The 16,344-nt window shown below is 43.0% G+C and overlaps 1 protein-coding gene across 1 annotated transcript in view; it reads right to left on the reverse strand.

Moving 5' to 3' along the window:
- CEP85L (centrosomal protein 85 like) overlaps positions 1-16,344 on the reverse strand; it is a 1,265,215-nt gene that overhangs the window by 194,391 nt on the left and 1,054,480 nt on the right. The window contains exon 12 of the mRNA XM_044074367.1: positions 6,456-6,542. Within this exon, the coding sequence (XP_043930302.1) occupies positions 6,456-6,542 (87 nt within the window). The remainder of the gene's footprint in view (positions 1-6,455; positions 6,543-16,344) is intronic.

The following is a 16,344-nucleotide window of genomic DNA, read 5'->3' on the forward strand; positions in this document are numbered from 1 at the left end:
GTCATTGAGAGCTTCTGCCATAGACGGATGGCTTAGAACTCCCTGCCTTTGGAGTGGAAGTGGTCCACGGTTTGGTTCCCTGCTGTCCCAGGGATAGTAGACTGGGTGGTCTGTCCTTGCAGAGCTTACCTTGCCCCTGTCTAAGTGCAGGAAAGGACCAGTGTTTTGAGGGAAAATTCCTGCTGAACCTAAGAGGTTGTACAAGAAGGAAATATTTTACTGTTTGCATAGATTTTGCTTTGTCTTCCATCTTTTTAAGCACCTCTTCTGCTTTTACTCCAAACGAGCAGTCCTTATCCAAGGGTGTGCATCACGTAATTTAGATCTGACATGATCAGGGAGAGGTTGTTCCTTCAACCATGCATGTCTCCTAATGACAGATCCTGACACTGCTGCTCTGCTTGAGGCTTTTAGGGTGTCATATCCACACTGTAATGAGTGTTTAGCCACTTGACAAGTAGAATGCAGTAAATCTGCTAACTCTTTCAAATTGGCACAGTCAGGAAAGGTTGAAATCTTTTGTTTTAATCATTCCAAAGTGTGGTGTTAATATTTTAACACGGGCAACTGACAGTGGAGTGCTCTGATAGCTAAGGTTGCAGAGGTATATACTTTTTTACCCCATCTGTTCAGAGCTCTGTAATCTTTGTCAGAGATAATAGGATTCTTTGCAGAACTAGCCTTAGCTCCTTTTGGTCCCTGTGTAATGACCTCTGGGTCCGCAGCAGGATTTCTGTACAGGTATTTGTAAGAATCCGGTACTCTGTAATACCTGTCAGGTTTTGTGGGAGCAGGTGGGAGGGGGTCAGGTGTTAAGCTGAATTAATGGAAGACATCATCAACCACCTCTAAGACTGGAGGGATGGCCAAGGGTCTGTGCTGGGGCAGGTCTAGAAACTCTCTTGGTGTTATCTTAGACTAAGGGAAGTCCTGGGATTCCCAGTGGAAATGTTCCCTGAGAGTGTGAAGGGTTTCCCCAAAGGAAAGATCTTCTGGTGGGGAGGCAGAAGGAATGGATTCCTCTGCATCTGAATCCTCATAAGCAGTCAAGAGGTTGTTCCTCTTCAAAATCTGAATAATCCGACTCCTCAGAATCCTGTTCTGTCAGTATTTCAGGAGAAAGGTCTCTCTTCCTTTTAGAATGCCTGACTACCACTGATAAGGGTGATAAGATCCTCCACCATTTTAAGCATTTGAGCTTGAGGTGATGGAGCAGGAGTAAAATGGTGGCTAGAGGTAGTTTTCCTAGGAGTGGCCTTGCTTCTACATCGGTCTGAGAGAAACAGTAGTCAGAGGAAAAGACATCTGTTTTTGTCTAGATTTGGTAGTGTGAAAAACCTCCTTGGAAGCCGGTGCCTGCGTTGCAGCTCCAGACCCAACCAAGGCAGAGACAACCAAAGGTTTGGAAGATGAAGAAAATTTTTGTGGCATACCGGACTCCGAAAGGGTCTCAGTAGAGGCTTGTGAAGGTATCGAATCGGGCATCAGGGGCTGTGAAGGCACCTCACTGAATTCCGGAGAACTGATGACCTGCTTAGCGGTAGAGTCGTCAGAAGGTTTAGCCTTGTGTGGTCTTGTCTGTATCTTTATCCTTACGTTTTTTCAGAATGTCTATGGACTGTTGGCTGACGAACGCCATTTCAGAATGCGAAGACAGAAGACGAAAATACCTGGCTACAGTAAGAGTTTTGCGATGAATGGTTCTCGTGATACAGAGGGCACAGAACCGGCAACAGGGGACGTCGTGGTCTGGGCCTAAACAAGTGATGCAGTTTGAATGGAAGTCTCGGTGTGGTATTTGCTTTCCACAGGCGAGACAATTGTTAACTTTTTCAGACATCGGTTAGTGCAAGAAAAAAGGATCCCCAGCGGGGTACTTAGCTTTAGACATTTTCAGCTGTAATTCAAACTCTGGCAGCGACCGATCGGCACACTTGCGAACTGCTTCTGCTACGGGCTCCACGGCAAGAAAGACTAATGTAATGGTGTCGGCTGCCTTCCTTTATAGAACTGATGACCTGACATCAGGCAGGAAGGGACAGCAGTCAACGCTGAAAAACATCAACTCTCTGGTATTCGGGCTGGCCAAGGGCTACCACAGCAGGGATAACCCCACTGATGACTGCAACAGTGAAACACAAACAACATCAGTTGTTCCAAATTGAGTGTCAAGGCTGTTCTTAAAAATATCTAAACTAGTGTTTGCTTTAACGCAGTTTAGTAGTCTGTTCCATGCATCAGCTGCTGTTTCAGAGAACCAACTAGTACACTTCTCATTCTTATAGAATCTTCTACATCGGTTGAGTGATCACTCACTACTACTTTTTGATAACCCCAAACATTCCCAGAGACAGTTGTTTCCATCGATGTCTGACTGAACTCTTCAATGGCAAGAAAGTTCTGAATTTTGGTACCCATACATCTGCTTTAATATGAGCATACTCTAATGCTTCAAGGAATGTACAGTGTGAGAGAATCCACAAAATGCTGTATACAGGTCAGATGTCCAGTCCATGGCAGACTATGTCTCCTACAGCTTTATTCTACTGCAACAGTGATCTAATGATAAACATCATAACATACTTTAAGTCACTGACTTGCAAAACAGGACAAACCCAACCCTATGCCCTTCAGTATGAGGAACAAAAATACCCACCCCCCAAAGAAGTGGATGTTACAAGCTATGTGCAAGGTGCCAAGTATTCAGTGAAGTATCTCCAAGCAAAGGAAAATTCAGAGAATTGGCATCCCATGATCTGTCATGTGAGATGGTTAAGATTTGCTGCAGAATCCCCTGTAAACTCTGCCTCCTAGAAAATTTGGCATGAGAACCGACAGAGGCAAACATTGCTTGATCTTCATTCTCCGCTTGTCAGAAGGCTTCTTCTCTCTGGCTGCTGGACTTGTCTCAAAAACAAAAAGTTTTTTAAAGATGTTCTTACTGGTCTGCTCAAAGAAGACATGCCTTTAATTAAGGAATTTCAAGAACATTCTGCCTAAGTCATGACCAAAATGCAGGCATATACAAGATCACAGCCACAGCGCCTGCACAAAGTTAGGGAGCACCATGTATATCCAAAGAAATTATAATGCGTGTCTTTCTCAGAAACGCCTCAAAACCCACTCCCCTCCCCCCCTCACTGCTCTGCAGCATAGAGAGATAAAGCCCGGACTAGGTCTCAGGCGACCTGGGCTCGAACAGTAGCTTGGGCAAATGACAGAGCAGCAGGGGAAGGGACCGGCAGGCGTATCCCAGAGTGGATGGTGGTACATGCACATCTCTTTGCACGATCCATGGTTGAGGCCAGGGATGTCACTAGAGAAAGTACTGTGCTCACAGGGTGGAAAGTGGACATGGCTGAGTTGCTGCAGTACCTGGGTGATACACCATTTGCTTACAATATATGCCCACCCAGACTGTACCATGTTACCACAGGTCAGAGGGGAAAACAGGTAAGTCATACAAGAACCTCTTTGCCCCCCGATGGATGCATCAATCTGCTGATCCCCTAGAAGCCTAAGGATCCATGTACTGCCCCAGCTATACCAGAGAAAGTCCAGGGGGCAAGGGGTTAGCTGGTAAACCCAGTGTGGACAGGGCACGGGGGCCGAGCAGGCAATAATGAAGGATGGAGGAAGGGGAAAAAAACAAACCTTTTCCTCCTCTCACCACTGCCCATCAATCACCTTTCTCTTCCACCTGGGAATGTCATCCAGGCAGCCATCAGTGTTTTTCTGCTTACTTTTCAGTGATTTGGTGGACCACACCACCATGATCTGCTTGGAATGTGTAAATGCTGTATATAATAATCTTTCAGGGGGGAATTTGTAACCTTTTCCCAACTTATCGTGGAGAATTAGAAAACAATATTATGAAATGCAATGAATGTAGAGAGAGAGTGTGAATGTGTGTGTGTGTGTGTGCGTGCATATATATGTATATATATATATATATATATATATATATATATATATATACATACATATATATACATACATATATATACATACATATGTGTACGGCTCCTGAAGCTTGTTAGGAAGGGTCTGAAGGAGTCATATAGATGCAGATGAAACAGGTTGTTATCTCCTTTTGACAAAAAAAGAACTTAAGATGTGTGGGGTTGTCCTCTTCAGAGATGATTTTCCTGCTACAGTCCTGTGGACAGCTGACAGGCACCACTCTGGCGATATCTAATTGCTCCTGAAGTCAAGAAGAAAGATGCCGGTGGCCAATCTCATGGACAAGGAGTTTTACTGCAGGTATCGACCCTTATGATGAAACAATGGGAAACGTGTACATGACAGAAATACTACCAAAACAAGGGGAAAAAAAGTATTGTAGTAAAATTGTTTGGCAGCTGTTCTCCTTGGAAGTCTACCTAACTTTCTGCTCTTCTTATATAACAGATTAAAGGGAAGCATAGTTGGGGAGGTTAGCAACAGTCATCGATGCATTCCCTCTATTACTTTGCAATGAATGCTGTGAACAACTGTCCTGCGAGTTTCTCTATCTGCGGAAAAAAAAGCTCTCTCTAGCATGTGCAGTGACTCGAAATGTAACAATGACAGAGATGCCATGCACTCTGAGTGGTAGCAATCTTATAACATGATGAAACTAATTCTGACATTATAAACTGCACAGTGAACTATGACAGCTTCAACGATGTGCTAATGGAGGTGGCAAGTGTATACAGCAACCAAAGAAGACTGCTGACTGATCACAATTTGCTGTGACTTGTCATCACCCCTAAACAGATTTAAACTGTGTTGTGGCACTAGCGTTAAGTAGTCTATTCTCCAGCTTGTGTAACTAGTTAGGGGTTTGAATCTCACAACATTCAACATATATAATACACACACACACACACACACACACATATATATATATATATACATATATACACATACATATATACACACATATATATATATATATATATACACACATATATATATATATATATATATATATATATATGTGTGTGTGTGTGTGTGTGTGCGCGCGCATAGTCATAACAGTCTGACTCCAGGTCCTGCTCTCCTCACTCAAGTATTACTCAGAAAATACTACAGCGGTGGTGATAGTGTTAAGTACTGTGTTCTGCAGCTTGCGTAATTCAATAAGTAGGGGTTCTAATACCCGGTGGATAGCCAGATGGCTCACAGACAGGACCCAGAAAGTTAGAATTAGGGAGTCCACCTCTACAAAGAGGCCAGTCACAAACAGTCCTGGGACTGCTCCTTTATGGCATTTACTTCTCTGAAATCAAACCCAATATTAATGGTCTCTGGCTGACTAAACCTGCAGATGACTGCAAATTAGGAGTAGTCACAGAATCCCACATCAACCCAAATGTGCTCCTGGAAAGGCTGACAGACAAATAACTGGTGTCAGAGCCATGAACTAAAACTAAATGCCAGGAAATGCATAATAGTATCCTTCAGGAAGTCATCCACCACTGGTAACTATCATATTGACAACACACCTCTAAGAATTGACCCAGTAGTCATGGACTTGGGGACACAGACAGTAATCTAGCCTCTGACCATAATTAGTGAGAAAAGCATTCTATGTTGCGCAACTTACAAAGGTATGGCATCTAGGTCCAAGGAAGTCATTTTTCCACTGCATTTGGCATTCATCAGACCTATCATGTAGTCCCATTCTGGTATGTACCTAACCAGGCACAGAGGTTTCTCAGTAAAAGAATACAGGGCAAACTTAATATGCTCTATGCAGACAGCCCCAAGGTCCAGTCCCTGTATTCTGTCTCCTACAGGCTGTTGGGCATTGTCAGACCCTGCCCTGATGTATCTCCTGCATATCCGCAAAACAAACAGCACCAGAACTACCTGTTCTAAAGACTTAAACCTTGCCTGTGATATAAACAGGACCTGCTGGAGAGACATGTATGTATCTCAGAGACTACCCACTTCTCTGGAACAGGCTCCGCATCCATGTGAAACAGAGTTCCTCTCTAACCCAGTTCAAGTGCAACTTGGACAACTGGATAGGGTCACAGGAAATTCATTCCTGATTTGGCACCTATGTCTCTATTGGACACAGGAAGCCTGAAAATGGTTCATCTCACAAGCCCCTGCTTACACTTATCAAGGGTACGATAATTGTCAGAGATTTGAAATGCAAGGCTAGGCTTAAAATGGCCCTCGTACTCGATAGCCTAGTAAACACCTATAAACAAACAATTAGTTGAGTTACGGTCTCAAGATCATGCACCAGTGTTGCTTCAACTGCTGGAAATGGCTCTACAGCATAAAGCGATAGCACTCTACTCTACTGTCACTTTGGATTTGAATTTTAAAGAGGTGCTGTGTCTTCTCTATCATCACACCTGCAGCCATACAAGTTGGTCAGAATGAGCACCTTTATCTTTAGGGGGGTTTCATAGAGTGTTCAGAGAGTAATACGCTAAGTATGGCGAAAATTTTACCTGTTGCAGTTTATCCTTTTTTTCTGCAAGTTCTCTCCGTAAATCCTGAGTAATTTGTTTTTCTTGTTGCAACCTTTCCTCTGTAACCTAAAATTAAAAGAATGTCCGTTATTACAGTGTGAAAAACTAAATTAGGCGTGTTGCATTAGCTAGGTGATCTCGCAGACACAAAACTTTCCTTATAAATACACTTATTAAAAGCAACATAGTTTCTCTTTTCAAAGCGTGGATCTTTTCATTTTTGTTACTATAAGACAAGAGGACTGACACACACAACATTAAAACAAATAAATCTGGCTTGGGCAAAACAGTAAAGACTGAAATCATGTAAGCAGAATGTTTTCAATATGTGGTGGGATATGCTGTGAATGAGCATTTGGATTCTAACTGCTTTAATTATGTTTTCTTTACTTTTAAACCTGCATTCTCATTTGAACGATTTTCTTACATATAGCACGAAACATACTATTCTTGTTTAATTTAAGTGTATTGCTTAGTATGTATAGCCTTCAACACTCTATGGAAATCCAAATATTGGCATGGCAACATATTTATATAAATACCATGAATGTTCACTATGAACACAGACAGCGTCACTGCCCCTTAAGTAAAATCAGGTATCACATTTAATGTTTACAGAACAATGACAAATGGCAATAAGCCTCTTATCTGTGTCTGACAAACAGTATGAATGGTTTAGCTAACTGAAGTTCATTTGAGAGAAACGTGCTTACATACAACAAGATGACTGAACAAGACTGATGCACAGGGTCCTGAGTGAAGTGGAGGAGAAGCCTCCAGCAAAGTACATATTCCAAGTAGATTTCTAGCTTTTCGATTCCCTTTATAGGCCAATGCTTGCCTGATGCTGTCAAATGATATGTATCTTTCATAAGAGTGCTGTCAGAGGCCATCTTGTAAAATAAGAAACTCAGGGCAGTCCACTCATGAAGACTGTGACAACTGCCAAAAGACCTTCTATACATTCACCACAAGACCTGTTATACAACTGTCAAATACCAGAAGACAAAGAAATAAAACAGGCTTACAAAAAGTGCAATTCTACAGAAATCCATTCTATCTTCCGTCAGCTGAAGAAATGGACCGCTTCCCCCTGTAAAATCTACTGCTATACTATTAAGTACGTGTTACAACTGCACACTTCCTGTGGGGAGCAGCACCTGTGCAGTAAGGCATGACACATGGGAAGAACCCCAAAACAGTAAGTAGTATTCCATACTGGTGGAGAGAAAGGAATAAGCATTCACAGGTAAAAGTATTTTTTCTTCTTCACAAAATGAGATGACAAGAGTAAAGTATTACCAGTGTTCATATTAAAATAATGAAGTCATAAGATGTAGCCCCAATGAGAACTACAAAGGAAGCAACCAAAGCCAGGGCTACATTGCAAAATAAAGGAGTGACTGCTTTCAATTACCCCCAAAGAAGCAATAAAAGAAATGCATGAGTTCCAGGGTAGTAAAAGTAGCTTTGATTTTTTTTACTGTAAATAAAATACACAGACTGTTAGACAGCACTGGCGCCAAAGTACTATTATAGGGCTGAAGATATCCAATGTTAACAAATCACCCATGGTGACAAAAAACGAAAAGTGATTAAATATGAACTAGCTGTATAATTTTATACAAATCTGTGCAACAAATAAACAAATTATAATACATATCCTATTCCACTCATTAATTGTGTGGCAACTGCTTCATCTCATTAAAGACTGAAGACTGTCAGAATTTATTCCAACAGCCAACAAATGTACTCTAGTGAACCAATCCTGAAGATAAAACAGACAACTGCATGATGTAAACACACACACACACACACACACACACACACTTATGGACAACCAATTCACCTACTGCAAGTCTTTGGGATATGAGAAAAAACCAAGAAACCAGGGAACCCTGTAATAACACCTTTCTGTGCAAAGACACAATACTGAGTCCAGAAATTCCACAAACTAAACTACATCCAAATAAATCCAGAGAATGCTGAAACTTGCTGCAACACCATTAAAGTGCTTCTGTTTCATAGTTTTGCCTCTCTGCACCCCCTGATATGGGGACTGCATCTTCACAGCACAGCTGCTTATAAATACCAACTCAAAGACTACTGCACATCACAGTAGGGTGAATATTCCAACATAATGCATCTTTAGGCTTACAACACAGTCTCCATTTCACACCGACAGTCTTGCTACTCAGATGAATATAATTACAGACCTCAATTTAAACAGGCCCCCAGTGACAACTCAAGCAGACCCAGGGCGGACATGAGCATTCTGCGCAGAAGGCTCCCATATGGGGGAACTAAAGCAAAGAGCGGAGTACTGTGTAATACACTAATGCCAGCCCACTGCACCACTGCATTAAACATAATGTAAATAAAATGACATATGGGAAAATGGTTTCCCTTTGAATGTCTGAAGGTGGATTCCTTATTATTTAATTGAGCTTAGATGCTTGATGATGTTTTTGTTAGTGTAAATTCTCTTGCTACATATATTGAAATAATGTGTTTCTGCTTGGGGTGGTTGTACTGTTCTCACTCCAAAACCACAGCCTCTTTAAGAAAGAGCAAGTTTTTTTTCTGTTTATTTTGCATTATTATTTTTTCTCCAATTTAGAGAGAAAATAATAAGGCAAGGGAAATGATAGGGTGTATTTTTTTCAAATATAATTTCTATTAGTTTTGCAAGATTTTACAACAGGAAAAAAAAAAGAGGAACATACTAAGAAAAAACATAATGCATTATATACAGTTGCCAGTCTTGCTATACAAAAGGATTGTAAAGTACAGTTGTGTACACTTACCATAAATGTAAATGTTTGAGTGTATTCACTGTTGCAGTCATTACATTTGGGTAATCTGCTGGCAGGTTGCCCTCAGTCGGCCTGAATAACAAAGTCTTGGGTCCTGCGTCGGTTGCTGTCTCCTCTTCCATGACGTCAGGTCGTCAGGGGTATAAAACATGCAGCAGACACCATTTTATTCAGTTTTTCTTGCCTCAAATGTCAGGTGCCCCCCAAATGGGGAGAGAAAATATATACATATATAAATAAACAGTAAGTATATATAAATGCACTTTTAGAAATATAAACTTTATCTTCATATAAAAGCAAATACACCACAAAGGCTTTTGTGTATAGTGAAGGAAAGAAAAGGTATAGAAAGGGGGATGGTGGGCGGGTAACCTGGACTGCAACAGTGAATACACTCGAACATCTACATTTATGGTAAGTGTACACAACTGTACTATGGTCTTCGTGTTTCACTGTTGCAGTCATTACATTTGGGTAGAATCCCAAAGCTATGGATGGGAGGATGGAACTAAACAGCATTAGGAGTGGCTATAAGGCCCTGCAGGACTGCAGTGGCAAAGCCTGCCCTGGATTTGGAGAAGAGAGGCAAATGATAATGCTTTGTGAAGGTATGAACAGAGCTCCAAGTAGCAGCTTCTAGAATGTGTTTGGTTGGAACCCCTCTGAGAAAAGCTGCTGAAGTAGAGGCAGCCCTGGTGGAATGTGATCTGATCCCCTTGGGCACAGGTTTACCATAGTGCAAGTAGCACAAATGAATGCAGTGGCTTATCCACTTAGAAATAGTCTGCTTTGATATAGCCTTCCCCGCTGATCCTGCAGCAAATGCTACCAGTAGTTGCTCAGACTTTCTTAGAGATTTGGTCTTGTTTAAGTAGAATCTTAGTTGTCTGTTTACATCCAATGAATGCAGAATCCACTCCTCCTTGTTCTGCGGATTTGGGTAAAAAGTTGGCAGGTGAATGGTCTGGTTAAGAGCCACACTGGATACCACCTTAGGCATAAAAGAAGGATTGGTCCTGAGGGGCACCCTGTCTGATTAAAATATAATAAAAGGCTCCACTGCCATGAGAGTCTGTAGTTCTGAAACCCTTCTTGCTGAAGTGACTGCCAAGAGAAAAGCTGTTTTCCAAGATAGAAATTTTATATCCGCAGTAGCTGCTGGTTCAAAAGGAGGCAGGGTGAGTTTTTCCAGCACAAAATTGAGGTTCCATGCAGGAGTTGGTGATCTACTGGGAGGCCTTAAATTTTTAGACACTGTTTAAGCAAAGGATGAGAAAAGAAGGGAGGCTCTGTGCTGTAATGAGCCGAGATGGCAGAGGCATGAATTTTTATTGAAGAAAAAGATAGGCCCTTGTCAAACATCTCCGTCAAATATTACAAAATCTGAGGAATATTGGGCTTTGCTGTGTCTGTTCCTTGTGCTTGGTTCCAAGCACAAAATCTCTTCCATTCATCAGCATAAAACTTTCTAGTACTAGATCTTTTGTCTTCCAAAATGTCATCCATCACAGATTTACTGAGAGGTGTTGTTTGAATAATTAGTTGATCAGCCATGCTGCAAGATTCAGAGTTTGTAGCCGAGTGTGCACAATTTGATAGTTCTGCTGAGACAGAAGATGAGGCATTTGAGGCAAGTACCATGGAGGAAGCCGAGACATATTCCTTAGAAGTGGGTACCAGTGCTGCCGAGGCCAGTTCGGAGCAACTAGGATCATTTTTGGTTTTTCCTGTCTGACTTTTAGTAAGACCTTGGAGAGTAGAGGCAGAGGGGGAAAGGCATAGACAGATAGGTTTTTCAAGCTGAAGGACAGGGCATCCACTTTCCATGTTTTTTTGTGATGAGTTCTTGTGCAGAATTTTTCTAACTGATAATTTTGGGGAGAGGCAAATAGATCTATGTCTGGGCTCGCCCATTTCTGTGTTAACATGCTGAAGATTTGTTGATCCAGTTTCCATTCCAGCTTACAAGTGGCGTCCCACAAGGCTCAGTCCTGGGACCTCTCTTGTTCGGTATATATTTCTCTGAGGTACAGGCTAACACGGGAGGACTATGGCTGACCCAAGTTCGCAGATGACTGCAAACTGGGTGCCATAATCGACTCGCCGACTGACACAAGCATCCTCCAAAGGGTCTCACAGAGATGGATAACTGGTGCCAGAGCCATGGCCTAAAGCTAAATGCCAAAAAGTGCATAGTCATCCCCTTTGGGAAAAACAAAGTGCCCACAAATTACCACATAGGTGGTAATCCATTAAATCTGAAGAAGTAATTAGGGATTTGGGGACCCAAGTAGATAGCAATCTCTCCTTTGACAATCACGTTGCCAAAGTGGTTAGAAAGACCTTCTATATAGCCCACCTTATCATGAAAGGGTTCACATCTAGATCAAGAGAGGTCATTGTGCCCCTCTACTCATCACTCATCAGGCCCATAATTGAATACAATGCCCCATTTGGGATGTACCTTAGCCAACACCTGCAGCAACTGGAAAGACCCCAAAAGTACCTCACCAAGAGGATCAAGGGACTCAAACAGATGCCCTACGCAGTTAGGCTAAAGAAACTCCAGCTCTACTCAGTTGCTTACCACCTACTCAGAGGCTATCTGTGCCTGACGTATAAAGCCATGTCCAACCCAGAATTAATGGACATGCTCCACCTCAGGAAATCCAAATCCCTTAGAGCTACACACTCCAGGGACTTAAACCTCAGCACAGAAATAAATAGGTCATGCTGGAAGGACAGATTCATACCCCAGATGCTCCCCTCACTCTGGAACAAAATTCCAATCCATGTTAGGCAGAGCCCCTCAATGACCCTCTTCAAGAGAAAAATCTTGACGAGTGGATGGGAGATCGTAGGTTTACCCCTGGGATCTCTTCAGTGTCCCTACTAGACAGAGGCACAGTAAACTAACCTTAAAAGGGCTATCTTCTGTGACCTACTATACAGAGGCACAGTCAACTAATCTAAAAGGGTGGCAAAAGCCAAACACACACTGGCTAGGCTTATAAATGCCCTAGGGCAGATAGCCTAGTATCAACCTATGAACCTATTCATGCGGGTCCATAAGATTTATGCTTAGGTCGTCTGCTAGAGTATTTTGCTTTCCTAGCAGGAATTGAGCTTGAAGATGTATTTGGTAAGTCAAGACTGTGTTCCACAAGGCCATGGCTAGTCTGCAAAGGGGGTAGGAATGTGTACCCCCCTGCTTGTTTATGTACCACATAACTGTGGTGTTGTCCGTCTTCATCAGTAGTTGTCCTGGATGAAGCAAGTCCTTGAAGGCTGTCAGAGCATTCTGAACAGCTAGCATCTCTTTCTGGTTGATATGCAGATGCATTTGGTTTGGGCTCCCTTTGCCCTGAATGCATCTCCCTGCAAGGTGGGCCCCCCCCCAAGCATAGTCTGATGCGTCTGTAGTTAGGGTTTGGGTGGCAGGGGGTAGAGTGAATGACAGTCCCTCGTTTTGGTGACATGTCTTTGCCCATCAAAGAAACTCCTGTTGTAGGCAGGGAATGAGAGGAATCAATGTTTCCAGACTGTGACAATGTTGACTCCATAAACTTTTTAGGTACCATAGAAGTTTCCTTATATGCAATCTCGCATATGGAATTAGTAGAATGCAGGATGCCATGAACCCCAAAGCCTGCAGAATTTGTCTTGCAGACAACTGGGTTTTTGTTGCCATTTGTTTGAAGTATGTTGTCAGTTGCCTTTGTTTGTCTGGCGTGAAGTAAGACATCTGGGCAGTTGTATTCAAGCTTGCACCAAGGAATGTAATTATTTGAGAGGGTACCAGTTGTGATTTATTTTCTTTTATGGTGTACCCTAGGCATGCTAGAAGCCTTTTTACAAATGCCAGATGTTGAAAAAGAGTGTCCTTGTCCTCTGCTTGAATGAGACAGTCGTCCAGATAAGGATAAATTTAAATGCTTCTTTGTCTGCAGTATGCAATTACTGGTGCCAGGCACTTTGTAAAGACCCTGGGTGCAGTAGATAAGCCAAAGGGCAGTGCAGAGAATTGGTAATGCAAAAAACCTGCTTTGAAGCGGAGGTATCTTCTGCATGATTCCCTTATTGGGATATGCAGGTATGCCTCTTTTAAGTCTAGAGTTACTAAAGGTCAGTTTTGTAGATGTTCGAGTGTAAACACTGCTGCAGTCCTTACACTTGGGTTATCCTGTTGTCAGGCGGTTCCCCGTTTGGCCTGAGTTCCAAAGTCTTGGTCCGGCATCGGTTGCTGTCGCCTCCTCCCTGACGTCAGTGCGACAGGGGTATATAAGATGCAGCCGACGCCATTTTCTTCAGTTTTTCTTGCCCCAGATGTCAGGTGCCCCCAAATAGGTAGGCAATTCAAATTGCTAATAAAACATACATAAGAAAAGCAAACAACAACTTTCAGTTACCAGCAAATACTCCCCATAGGTAGTAAAGGGTAGAAGACATAGGTACGTATCAGCAAGTAAGAGGGGAAGGAGGGAGGGTAACCTGGACTGCAGCAGTGTATACACTCGAACATCTACATTTATGGTAGGTACAAAACTGTACTATGTTCATCGTGTTACACTGCTGCAGTCATTACACTTGGGTGGAATCCCAAAGCTGAGGTAGGGAGGCTGGTTCTATAAGGCATTAGGGGTGGCTATAAGGCCTTGCAGTACAGCAGTGGTGAAGCCAGCTGTAGATTTGGAGTATAAAGGCAAATGGTAATGCTTTGTGACGGTATGCACAGAGCTCCATGTTGCTGCTTCCAAAATATCCTTGGTAGGTACTCCTCTGAGGTAGGCAGTTGAAGTGGCTGTTGCCCTGGTGGAGTGAGATCTAATGCTGCTAGGTACAGGTTTCCCATGGTGAGCATAGCAGAAACGTACACAATGTCCTATCCATTTTGAGACAGTCCGTTTTGAAATGGCTTTTCCCTGTGCTCCTGCAGCATATGCTACCAATAATTGCTCAGATTTTCTGAAAGCTTTGGTTTTGTCCAAGTAGAAGCGTAACTGCCTGTGAATGTCCAAAGAATGTAGTTAGTCTCTCCCCTTTGTTCTGAGGTTTTGGATAGAAAGTTGGCAAGTGAATAGTTTGGTTTAGAGCCACACTTGATACCACCTTTGGCATAAACGTAGGGTTAGTTCTTAAAGACACCCTGTACTGGTGGAAAATGAGGAAAGGTTCCACTGCCATTAGTGCCTGTAATTCTGAAACTCTTCGTGCTGATGTTATTGCCAGTAGCTAAGCAGTTTTCCAAGAGATGTATTTTTATTCTGCTGTGTTAGTTGGCTCAAAAGGATGTAAAGTTAATTTTTCCAAAACGAAGTTAAGGTCCCAAGTTGGGGTAGGTGCTCTACGGGGCGGTCTTATCTTTTTAGCCCCTCTGAGGTACTGTTTGAGCAAAGGATTAGAAAAAAATTGGTGGGTCTGTGTTGTAATGAGCAGAAATGGCTGAGGCATGCATCTTGATGGATGAGAAGGAGAGGCCCTTGTCCAGCATCTCAGTTAAATATTGAAGTATCTGAGGAATGTTTGGGACAAGGGGGTCAAGGCTGTGCGCCTGGTTCCAGGCACAGAATCTCTTCCATTTATCCAAGTAGGCTTTCCTGGTGCTAGGCCTTCTGGCCTCCAGAATGACATCCATAACAGCTTTGGAGAGAGACATTGCTTGCTTGACTAAGGAATTTTCCATGCAGCTAGGTTTAAGGTCTTTAGCTGGCTGTGAAGTATCTGATTGTTGTGTTGTGTCAGCAAATGTGGGATCTGAGGCAAAATCCAGGGTGGTTCTTGTGCTAAGTTCTTTAAGATTGGGTACCAGTGCTGGCGTGGCCAGTCTGGTGCAATCAGGATCATCTTTGGCTCTTCTTGCCTGACTTTTATGAGTACCTTTGGAAGGAGAGGTAAAGGAGGGAAAGTGTATACTTGCAGGTTTTTCCAGCTGAATGAGAGGGCATCCACTTTCCATGCTTGTGGATGGTAACTCCTTGTGCAGAATTTCTATAGCTGGCAGTTCATTGGGGATGCAAACAGATCTATGTCTGGGCTCCACCATTTTTGTGTTATCATTCTGAATATTTGTGGATTCAATTCCCATTCGTGGGGATCCATGATGTTTCTGCTTAGGTCGTCTGCCGGTGTGTTTTTCTCTCTTGGCAGGAATTGTGCTTGCAGATGAACTTGGTAGTCTAGAGCTGTGTTCCACAAGGTCATGGCTTGTCTGCAGAGAGGGTAGGAGTGTGTGCCCACTTGCTTGTTTATGTACCACATAACTGTGGTGTTGTCTGTCTTTAGTTGTAGTTGCCCTGGATGCAGCAGGTCCTTGAAAGCTATAAGTGCATTTGGTACAGCTAGCATCTCTTTTTCATTGATGTGAAGATGCCTTTGCTCTGTGGGCCACTCGCCCTGAATACATTTTCCTGCCATGTGTGCTCCCCAGGCGTAATCCGATGCATCTGTTGTCAGTGTTTGCCTGGCTGTGGGTTGAGTAAAAGGCTGTCCCTTGTTCAGATGACAAGCTTGAGCCCACCATCAAAACTCCTGTTGAAGGCAAGGAATAAGTGGTATAACTGTTTCCAAACTTTGACAGTGTTGACTTCGGCCATTTTGAGCATTTGTTTCTTAGGCATGGAAGCCTGTCCTGGAGAATGCTGTATCTGTTTCTTTGTTTTTAAGGGGGCCTTAGACTTAGCAGAGGGTTTAATGGTTAACTGGGTAGGTCTGAAAACACCCTCTGAGGCTGTGGATTGCTCAGCTACTTCGGTTCCTTCTGAAGGGTTAGTTTCGATAGGCTGAAAACCTAGAGCGTCCGAAGGCCCAGCCAGCTCCATGCGGGAGTCGGAGGCGGTCTGTGGTTCTGTGGAAGCGGTTGTCAGAGGCTGTGTAGGCGCCTCGCTGAAAACCGGAAAAGCAGCAACCAGCCTAGAAGAGGCCTCGTCATCAGTTTTGGGCCTCGGATGCCTGTCCTTGTCTTTGTGCTTTTTATGTATTCCGGTCGTCAGAAGTTCCGACGGCATGGTGTAATTGAATTTTCTGCCAAAATAATGTCGGGCAAAATCAAACCG

Source organism: Protopterus annectens, chromosome 1.part1 (genome assembly GCF_019279795.1).
Source record: "Protopterus annectens isolate FY-2018-M chromosome 1.part1, PAN1.0, whole genome shotgun sequence".
NCBI lineage: Eukaryota > Metazoa > Chordata > Ceratodontiformes > Protopteridae > Protopterus > Protopterus annectens.